The sequence below is a fragment of the Xenia sp. Carnegie-2017 genome, unplaced genomic scaffold, assembly GCF_021976095.1.
Source record: "Xenia sp. Carnegie-2017 unplaced genomic scaffold, XeniaSp_v1 HiC_scaffold_1, whole genome shotgun sequence".
NCBI classification, from domain to species: Eukaryota; Metazoa; Cnidaria; class Anthozoa; order Malacalcyonacea; family Xeniidae; genus Xenia; species Xenia sp. Carnegie-2017.
Window position 1 is genome coordinate 3,777,802 of NW_025813402.1, and position 11,097 is coordinate 3,788,898.

The following is an 11,097-nucleotide window of genomic DNA, read 5'->3' on the forward strand; positions in this document are numbered from 1 at the left end:
ATTGTTTTGTATGTAAATAATTACAAATTGAAAACTACATTTTTAGCTCAACATCTTTTGATGACGCACCACATTCCAAATCTAAAAGTTCAGTTAGTAATGAGTCGTTTGCTAAAATATACATTCATTGTCAGGTAAAGTTAACAAAAATACCCATAATTCTTGCTTTGCAGTGTGTATCTTTAATTTTTAGCCTAGAAATATGCTCGAGAATAAAGTTTTACCTTTGAGGATAGACTGTAACTTGGTTATTTTGTCGTTTCTAGATTGAAAAATTCCATTTGACGAGTCCATTGATCGATACCGCATACACTTTTCATCGTGTCTTATCTAAAGATGTTAAATATCATCCGATCGCATTAAATGCAGATTGTAATGAAAAATCTCTTCAAGGTATAATAAACTGCTTCTATAATTGAATCATGAAACTGACCATTTGCTTGCTTTTATTTCTTTTTTATTTTAATATAAAAAGTGGTTTTCTTGTGAATTCAATATCAATAGTTGTATGTAGTTTCGGCTTTAAACCTTGACCTGAAGGGAGCACTTAAGAATTTATGCTAAATCAAATTTTGAGATACAGTTTGTTTTCATTATTGAAGAACTACAAGCATTAACCAAACAAGTTAAATTGACAAAACCTGAATTCGTCATGACCAAACAGACCACCTGGGAAGTGAAAAATTTCTTGGATATAAACAGTTCTGAAGGTATACACGTTGGAGACGTGATCATTCTCTTATTTATTACTGTTTATCATGACACTCTCTTGTCAGTTCAAGTTTCCATTTGTTTTGCACAATTTTTTTGGTTATGTTGTATTTACTAGAAACAAGAGACTTGTCTGAGAAGAAATGCATAAATTGGGTTCTAGAATCGCCCCAACTTAAATACCGGAACAAACAGAATAAAGCAAATGAACAAGTTGTTGATATAGATAAATTTCATCATTGTGAACTCGACAATAAAGATTTAATGTAAGTAAGCGCTCTTCAAAATTACTTTAACATGGATTGATAACAAATGTTCAAAATTCCATATTTTTGCTACAATGTAGACGTGTACTGTCTCCCGAATTGAGAAAAAAGTGTTGGAAAAAAATCTATGCTTCTAATTCCCTTCCTCAAGAATTGTCCTACTTCATGTTCTGTGGTAAGTTTTGATGAAATGCACGTTAAAGATTGTTTCCGTTACTACAATTTTTGTCAAAAAAGTTTATTAGTGCCAAAACCATGTTTCTTCGGCAATACTGTCTGTTGGCGTTTGCCTCAAACTCAATTCAAATTCAATGCTTTGCGACAAAACCTGATTTGTGTTTCACTTCTATATACGTACGTCCTTGTTAAGTAATTCTATTTTATCAATTTAGTGCCAGAAATAGATGACCCCAATGTCAAAACACAAGGGACCATTAATGTAGAACACAGCTTAAGAGAAAGTGAAAATCTTCAAAGGACTTGGATCAGCAGTTATCATGGAATCCAGTTCGTGAACTGACAAAAATAAATATTTGCAACAATCGCTTTACGAACTCCTTACCTCGTCCTGAATCATCTACAAAAATGTCTAACTTTATTGTTGAGTTGAATGATGGATATGAAAAAATTCTATGGAAAGATGTTTATGGTGCGTTACGTGTGCTAGTTTGTAAATTTGTGCAATCATTTTAAAACTGGTAGCAAAATATTTTTGGATAAAGTTCCAAACGATGTTTGTTATTTATTAGAATGTAGCTATCTCTGGTCGCAATATTTGTATGATTTATTTTAAAGATTTCTCACAGTCAGTCACAGATATGAAAACGTAACATTCATGTTAACTCACTATATTATATTTGTTTGTTTGCTAATGCTAGACTCTAGGATCGATGGGTCGTCATTAGCTGTAGACTTGACAAAGGGGATGAAGTCACATGAAGAAGAGGTTAAAAAGAACATCTTTTCTGAAGTACACTCAAACATTTCATCTTCATTATCGACTAAAGAAAAGGAAAAACAAGGAAAACATCACGGAATCTTGTCGTCGCTCCATTGTAACAACAGAAAACGGAAAGGTTTTCATTCAGGAATAGATGATTTCATATTGCTCAGAACTGGCGTTAGATCAACTTCAAGTTCTCCTCCAAGTACGCGGATATTTCTATGTTTTTAGAAATCCTCAAAATTCTTATAATGAAAAATTGAAATATTCTTTAGAGGCTGTTGTGAAAGCCATTACGCTTGATCAGCAGGATGCAAAAATATCCAAATCCTTTTTACAAGAAAAGGTAAGTTGAGCATGTATGCATAGTTAACTTTCATGTTTTCAGCATTTGATTCATGAAAAAATCCTTTTTATCACTGTCGATTCCATCCAAAGTAAAAAAAATATGAGAGAATCATCAACGCATGTTGTAAAATGACAAATGACCTATTCCAAATACATTTGAAAATCTATATAAGCCATTTAAAAAGCATACCCTTGTCTTCTGCTAATATAAAATTTATTTTGGATCTGCAGGGGAATACTATCGAAGATATAACCGATGTGATAGACATCCATCTGAACAATGAACTGCAAGCTAAATACATTTACGTTGAAAACTGCATTGAAAGTTGTCTCGTACATTTAAAACAAACTGGTTGTTTGGCATCCTCATACTCAGCTGGTAACATAAATGGAGATTATACAAGGTTCTTGTTGAAACAAGAAGAGAAGAAAAACCTAGATCGATCAGACACTCGTGTTAATCATTCTTATATGATGCTTATTGTTTTGCATACGTTGGTCACTACTGCGGAATCGATCCGAGAATGTGGGCTTTCTGTCGCTTTAGGTAAAAATCATAGTTTTTTGTTATTTTATTGATGTTTATGCAGATATCGAAAACTGCACAGCAAAAACAGTGGTTTAGAACATTTGTTCTTTTAATAGCAAATTTTCAAGCTATGTGGAGTTTCTATAAAAAAGAACTAAACGGTTTCTTGGATGAAATCATGGCCAATCTTATGATAATCGATGAAAGCTTGAAAAATGCCAAAAAATACCACCCAAAGGTGGTTGCAACTTACAATTATATCGTGTCATGGCAACCGAATCCTTCCTCGCTCACGTTAGATGAGAAAATATTGATAATTTTATTTCGCGGTTTTCATCATCTATCCACAATCATTGTACGCTCACTCGAGGACATAAAAGGCCTAAAGATTGCAACCATTACAAAAAACAACTCTCAAGTTATGGTGAATGACGCTCATGTTTTCATTTGTGATCCTACTGACGTACCGTATCATTTTTCTTGGTCGTCTTTCAAATGGTTCATTACTTTTACTCAAAATAAAACGAAAGAGTTAGAAAATCTCCTGCAAGGAGTTCATCTTAAAGGCAAAAAGATCATTTGCTTTAGAGGAGTTACATCTGGTGACATCAATATTAATCCTCACGGCATTGATGGTAAGCTGTTGACCTGCTGAAATTTTAATAGCTTTTTTACAACACTTTACATGATTTCTTTACACTAAACCGTACTCAACTGCATAGACTTCTGATTATTAAATTTTGTTGACGAAGGGGAATTATTCATAATATTTGAGTTTCTGTTTTTCTTTTTTAATTTTAGCTCAGCAATATTTTAATGAAGATCTTCAAAACCAAGAGATTTATACACTTATTGGATCTTCTAAGATAACAAAGAACGCCGTTTTATTGAGATGTTTGGAACAAAAATGTGGAATAGTGATTATCGAGAGAGAATATGACATTATCTTGAAGAATACTAATTCCACCTCATCAAAATTGTGTCGACAACCAGATCTTATTTTGGACCAACGTACTGCTGTGATCATTGAAAACATTCGTAATTTTGCCTGTGAAGACGGGTATAAGGATATTGTCGACTTGGTTCTTTCAACTTCTTTCAAATGCGAAGTTTGCAGCATTATTCTACTTTGTGATCCTGACAATTTTAAGTAAGTTGCTTCTTTCACAAACTTTTTGTAAGGTTCGAATTTTTGTATTTTGTTCTTGTGGAAAATTTTGATTGCGAAATGTTAAATATTTATTTGAGCAAAATGCCAAAATATTGCCAATTGGTGATCACTGATAGGAATTTTTACTGTTTGAAAGAATCTTCCTTTTGCCGCATGAAAAAAATGTGCAGAACTGGGTTTCAAACTAAATGTTTATATTGTGAGGTAAAACATTAATTCTTTGGATTTTTCTAGATACTCGTTTGTGGGAGAAGTACAGTCAAATTTGGCAAAATTTCACGGTTGCTTATTGTCAATACAACTTTCATTTGAGAATTTTGTGATCGACATCCACTATTCTCAGTCAATTAAGGACGCAGCTGCTTTGATCAGAGAACTGTGTGACACAGCAAGAGATTCTTCTCATTTCATAAATAAACGAGATTGGATTAACCGTGAGTGGTTAGCAGACGAATGTTCGCAAGTATGTTGATTGAAATAATTTCAAAATCCACCTTGTGTTATTTTACATTACGCGTGCTCTCAAATGCTCATAGTATATCATTGAAATTGCAGAATGAAAGATTTCTTCTTGGTTTTCCATCTTTAAACTCCTTTAGGTTCGTTAACTACCGTGTATTTTACTCATTTTTGAATTTTTTTGTAAGTGCACTTGTACTTTTTATAGTGCTCAAATGATGTTGAATGTTCTTCCTTTATCTGCACTTTTGAGTTCATCTTTTGTTACGTTAAAGGAAGCTCTCCCAAGAATACCTGAAGACACTTTAAAGGTAAAAAGGACTCTTCATCGCATGTCTTGAGTGAATTTATAGGCCATTTTTTCAAAACAACAATTTTGATTAGAAATTCAGAGAGACGACCGAATGTGGTTTGAATGTTGATGAAAATGAAGAAGATTACACAATTCAGATACCTAGATTTCCTATCGATGAAGATGAAGAAATGGAAGTGAAACATGATTTTAGATCAGGCGCTTTTAACAGCATTGTAAACATGGATAAAGAACATCAAATGTCACAATCTGCCTTTGCTTTAAACACACAATTGTCATATGAGAGAGATCAACGTCTAACATCTTTCCCACGTGACTCTTTCACTAACCGCTACAGATCTATGCGAAATTTTGCAGACAACAACGTGCATCAGGTATTGATCAAATTGGATAGTGTTCATAAAAAGTGCTCAATTTCATGAAACAAAACCAGGAGGTTGCGCTGTTATGTCAATTCATTACTTGTGTTTCCTTTTATTGTTCACAGTGTCTATCTTTCATAAGACTTTTTGGTAAATTAATTTTAAATTGCAGTGTCAAAAGCAACACGAAAGCAACTTATCTCAACGCATTAATTTTGAAATTGAAGACAATAGAGGCGAAAGCATGGACAGATCAAGATTCCTTCGAAGGTGATTAAACGAGCTTTTTGACTTATTTAAATATTATCGAAACAGATGATCTTCACAATAGTGAAATGACTGTCGTCTAAAGTACAGTAACTGGGAAATGTTTAAGCAATTATCCACACAAAATTATTCTTTTCTTTCAGAATTTCAAAGAAACGAGGTTTTGAAACGCGTGATGTCGTTGGAGTAGTTCAGCCCAAGCCAAGAGAAACAATTAGATTCAGGAATACAAATTCAGGTGTATGTCAACCGTCATATCATCACGTGACGAGTCATCCAGACAATGTAAGTTAAGTCTGCACGAAAAATAACTTCAAGTCTTTGTGCATAACTTTTGACTTTCTGTCGAGGAAAAAGTTTTTTGAATAGTTAAATCAAAACTGTCAAATAAATGCTTGAATATGTTTATAAGTTTTAAATCATTGATACATCACTGTTTATTGATTGAAAAGAACAAAACAATATTTATTGTACCTAGTTGAGAATCAAAAAAGGAGATTCATATATTATTACCAATGAATCTAAAGGTTCTAAATTCATAAGAACTCCTTTTTCAATTGTCTTATTGGCCGGAATATCATACTTGATAACTGTCTGTCCTTCTTGTTCCTTTCTAATTGATGACAAAAGATTCATTTCAAAGATTCTTACCCCCCAAAAAAATTGTCCATGAATAAAAAATAATTGCCCCGGAGGGAGAAAGCGATAAAGGCAACGTGAATGCACGTCGGAGTAAAATTGACTGACTTAAAAGTTATATAACATGAAAAAAACCTCTTTCTCTGATTTTAGATTTGGTGTGAAAATGATCGCGATCAAGAGAAAAACGTGAAAGGTAACGTCATGTTTTAGGGTAAAATATTTTTACAATACAAAACATACAATGTGTTCAGTTCATAAATTAATGTTTAGAAGTTTTTCTGCACTCATTGACCGGAAAACCCGCGGAAAAGAAAAAGAAACTCACCTATGAAACTGTTCCTGGAGCTAAGAATGGGCAGACAAGATTGACTTTTGTTTGATTGTTTAAAAGTATCAAAAATATGTTTTATTTGTAGATAATTTTGGATTGGAAGATGTGAGAAGTTAATGACTTACATACTTGTGAATTTGATGAGCAATTTCCCAACAGATATATATCGGAATGTTATTAGTTGCATAGACATTTGACTGACGAAGAAAAGCACTTCTTTTCAACTCGTCTTCACAAACCAACAAAAGTTACAAAAAACTTATTTACAACCGCACCGCGTTTACAATTTTCCTTATTAAAATCTGGTATTGCTAACTTCCATCCTCTGTCGTGCGTACTTTAATACGGGACACTTCTTTTAGTGTCCGCGCACTTGGGTGACTGTTTGTTTGGATAACTGATAACACAAAAGACAACGGTTCTGAAATCTGTGACACGTCATCAATATTTTCTCGGGGAAAGTACTCGTTACATCAATTTAACTATTAACTTGTGAATGAATAACGTTGACTAGCCTTTTGTTTCTCCAACTAAACAGAACCAAAGAAAATTATATAATTTATTATGTCAAATTCATGTGATTTCGCAACTAAAGCTATCCACGTTGGTAATGAAGCTGATCAATGGAAGTGCCACGCTGTGGTACCTCCTATATTTCTCTCTACGACGTTTGAAGAAAAAGAACCTGCAGTTACTTATGCAAGTAACACATTTCATTCATTTGAATAAGAAAAGATTGTTGTTTGATATCAAATGCAAATAACGTTATATTACATCAGCCCACTTGTGGTACCCATGCACAATAATAATTACAGCATAAAGTGAATGATTTGAACCCGGAGCATCGTTACATGTTTGTAGATGTAGATCGTCCAGTTTAGTAGAGTCCTGAGAAGAACTGTTAGTGTTGATGTTGACTGATGTTTCAGCAACCTTAGAAGTAGTCATCTTCCTGGACAATGTACATTTACAAACATGTAATATAACAGCATGCTTGGCTTATAGGTGGTATGTCAAAAAATAGCCTATAATTGTAGATCTACGTTTATGCAATAAGTGTAAAAAAGAAAATTACTTTGGGAGGATAGTATTTAGGTAATGCTATGTTTTGTTAGAGCTGTTTAATTTTATTTTACATATGGTACAATTGCATATATTCAATTTAGGGTTATGATTACTCAAGAGCAGGCAACCCAACTCGTGAATGTTTTGAGAAATGTATAGCATCCCTAGAAAATGCTAAGCATGGTATACAAATTCTTTTGATGTTAGTTAGCTAATAATTTTAAATTAACAAGTACAATCGAAGTAGAATATAAATTATAGTTTGTTTATAATTTTTCCACTAAGGTGTTGCTCTGCATCTGGCTTGGCAGCTCTAGCAACAATCACACACTTGTTAAAAGCTGATGATCATGTTGTTGTGTGTGATGATGTTTATGGAGGTGATAGTACAGTTGGATTAAATTTTTTTCATTTTTTTTGATCCTATAGGATTTAAAATTATTATATATAAACAAAAAATCATATTTGTAGGAACAAATCGATACTTTTCGAAGGTTTCAACCAGATTCAACTTAGAGATCAGTATGGTTGATGTGACTGACATCGAAAAATTAAAGCTTGCCATCAAGTCAAACACAAAGGTAGGTGTATAGCTTTTTTGATGTCTAATACTTAACCCCATTTTTTAATATTTCCTTGTGCTTATGAATATTTAGATGGTATGGATCGAGACTCCTACAAATCCTTTGTTGAAACTAATTGACATTCAAGCTGTGGCTGATGTTGCTCATAAACATGAGGTAAAGTTTAGTTTTATAACCTGAAATTATGATGTCACAGTTGAGAGAACTTTATTCATGATTTTAATATACTTGTTTGAGTATATTTTTGTGACTGTATTATTCCTTACAGGCTTACATCATTTTTTAAAAACTGAGATTTGCAATTATTGATTGAAATCATTTCAGGGAATTCTTGTAGTTGTTGACAACACATTTATTACCCCATATTTTCAGGTATGGGATTCATTCTTTGTATATTTTGTGCTACAACTGAAATTTACAGTTCTTTATACAAATAATTATTTTAGAATCCACTTGAACTTGGTGCAGATATTGTCACTCATTCTATCACAAAATACATCAATGGTGGGTATAGTCTGTTAAATATTTCTTGTTTTTGCTTGAATAGACCGTGATAATTTCTTTGGCCCATTATTTTGTTTATTCAGGACATGCTGATGTTGTCATGGGTTTCATTGCTACTAACAATGACATAATTCATGAGAAACTACGTTTTTTACAAAATGGTTTGTAATTATACAGTAATATGTTTTTGAAAGACATCATGCATTGTTGAGATACGCTTTGAACTCCTTTCACGATCCCTTGTAAACTTATCATATATCCCTACTATATCCTTTTCCAAATTCTACACTTACCAACGTTATCCCCATACGTGACCCTGTACCTACGTATCCTTTCCTCAAACTCTGTCTCTTAGCTTCCCTCATCCTACACTCAAAACCTTACTCAGTATAACTTTCAAAGTCTATGAAGTCTATAAAAAAGGAAATGTAATTTATAAGGAGAATCTACTTTCTGCTACCAAATTTAGCACGCAATTTTATTCTGACCAATTTTTCATTCTCTACTAGTTTCTGACCAACTTTTCACACATAATATTTACACCCTCCATACACACACGTACACACACCTATTGATGTGTGCCTCTGTTTGTGATTATCAGTGTTGCTGACAAATAGAAATGTAGCGAAGATTGTATCATTTCTGCAACTTAAATAGTCTGTCTGTATAGTGCGTCATTCAATCTTTCTTGTTACATCCATTTTTGACATTAAATATGACATCATATTGTTTTTCACAGCAATGGGTGCTGTTCCTGGTCCCTTCAGCTGCTATCTAGCTTTACGTGGAGTCAAGACGTTGCACTTGCGTATGCGTGAACATGAAAAGAATGCATTTGAAGTGGCAAGGTTTTTGAACACATCACCACATGTTAAAAAAGTTGTTTATCCAGGTTCGTGTAGAATTTGGTTTAGATTATCTACGGCTACTGAACCCAGCAGGAATGTCAAACTTAAATGGACATTGTAGAATAAAAAAATATTTAACAAAAATTGACGTTCTTTATGGTGATTTTAACGAATGTTTCATAAAGTTTCACAAACAGAGTTTTTATGCAATTTTTCTTTGAATTTCGTTTTACATAGGTTTAGAATCTCATCCTCAACATGAATTGGCAAAAAAGCAAATGTCAGGTTTTGGAGGCATGGTCACTTTTTTTATAAATGGTGATATTGAAACGGCAAAGAGTTTTTTCAAACATTCAAAGGTTGCGCTATATAATTCTTACTTTTAAAATATTCTCACCATTATACATTTAAGATATTATTATCTCTACAGATTTTCACTCTTGCTGAAAGTTTAGGCGGTTATGAAAGTTTGGCTGAGCATCCGTATGTTTCTTTATTTTGTTAAACTCTTCTCTAATCTCTATTCCTATACTTAGTAAAGCAGCATAAAATTTATGTTTTAGTTCAATGTAAAATTTGCAACGTACCATGACTCATCCGTATTTTTAACTTGAAAATATTCATTCTCGTGTTTAATTCCTATTTTGAATTATTGATAATATATTGATGAGAATATAATTCCATTTTTAATTGTTCCTCTGTTTTGAAGAGAGGTATAAGTTGCCCGTAATTTGCAAGAAAAATTAAAACTTAGATTTCTACAAGTGATTTTTAAAGCTTTATGTTTACAGAGCTTTGATGACGCATGCTTCGGTACCTCAAAATGAACGTGAAGTGCTTGGTATTTCTGATTCTCTGGTTTGTAAAATTATTCTCATTTCTTTCCATTCTTTATCTGGAATGTTTTGACGACAGAACATTGCATGTTTTTTATACATAGAGAGGTTCATCTTACTGTTTACTGTTGATTTTGACAAAACAAAATTTCCTCATTTTAAGATTCGTTTATCTGTTGGCCTCGAAAGTGGTAAAGATTTAATTAAAGATTTAGATGAAGCTTTAAAAGCTGCTTGTGGTAAGTTGATTTTTTAAAAATTTGTAGACTGTATAAATGAACGCAACTCGTTCTTCTTGTCACAAGAATTGATATATACACGCTACGGAGGTGTACACTAAATTGCTTAGAATTTTTCTAATTTTTCCAGACTGACGCTTCTATACTTTATGCAGGTCCAAAAATTTACGTGTGTCTTACTTCAAACTATGAAACTTGCAGCATTTTTCTTTATAAGCAAATTTTTGTTTTGTTTACAGCTTGAACATTACATGTCAAACATCATGTTGGATTTTGTGTTATTCATATTCAATATATAATCTCAGTGATATCTTTCTGTCGTGACGTTTTTTGCTCACGATATAAATCAACTGAACTCAATGAAGATGAAACTGGATGGGGAATATGACATATTTTAGGATTTTAAGGCGTATTTACGTATGTTTATATAGTAAATATTTACCAAATATCTATAAATAAAGCTGATGAAATAGTTTTTATTTCCAGCTACACATCCATCCATATGTACGCTCTGCCTATCTATACTAATGATTTGCTTTTATGTCATCGTCTTAATCGTCATCAAAATTATATTTTTCCTCTCTATGAAACTGAACTAATTTATTAAAATAAGTCGTTGAAGGTTTTGGAGCAGGTCCCCTTGATGATTGATTTTGTATGGCTAGTGTCAATCCACCCG

The 11,097-nt window shown here is 32.8% G+C and overlaps 2 protein-coding genes across 3 annotated transcripts; both read left to right on the forward strand.

Moving 5' to 3' along the window:
* Positions 1–259: 259 nt before the first annotated feature.
* LOC124450569 (protein shortage in chiasmata 1 ortholog-like) lies at positions 260–6,663 on the forward strand. The gene is made up of 18 exons (XM_047001236.1): positions 260–393; positions 603–710; positions 830–977; positions 1,058–1,152; positions 1,370–1,626; positions 1,856–2,125; positions 2,196–2,266; positions 2,500–2,815; positions 2,914–3,432; positions 3,599–3,947; positions 4,203–4,431; positions 4,524–4,567; positions 4,636–4,738; positions 4,812–5,114; positions 5,275–5,372; positions 5,513–5,654; positions 6,162–6,204; positions 6,282–6,663. The coding sequence occupies exons 5-18, from the start codon at positions 1,563–1,565 to the stop codon at positions 6,389–6,391; spliced, it is 2,661 nt and encodes an 886-aa protein (XP_046857192.1). The 5' UTR covers positions 260–393; positions 603–710; positions 830–977; positions 1,058–1,152; positions 1,370–1,562; the 3' UTR covers positions 6,392–6,663.
* A 63-nt stretch (positions 6,664–6,726) lies between these two features.
* Positions 6,727–11,008, forward strand: LOC124439926 (cystathionine gamma-lyase-like). 2 transcript variants are annotated; one of them, XM_046990232.1, is made up of 14 exons: positions 6,727–7,045; positions 7,509–7,609; positions 7,693–7,787; positions 7,879–7,988; positions 8,064–8,147; positions 8,316–8,363; positions 8,438–8,495; positions 8,579–8,656; positions 9,235–9,387; positions 9,581–9,702; positions 9,774–9,826; positions 10,135–10,201; positions 10,343–10,418; positions 10,658–11,008. In XM_046990232.1, the coding sequence occupies exons 1-14, from the start codon at positions 6,953–6,955 to the stop codon at positions 10,660–10,662; spliced, it is 1,143 nt and encodes a 380-aa protein (XP_046846188.1). In that variant the 5' UTR covers positions 6,727–6,952; the 3' UTR covers positions 10,663–11,008. The 2 variants fall into 2 exon arrangements, with proteins under 2 accessions (XP_046846188.1, XP_046846181.1); XM_046990225.1 differs by having other exon boundaries at positions 6,729–7,041.
* The last annotated feature ends 89 nt before the right edge of the window (positions 11,009–11,097 follow it).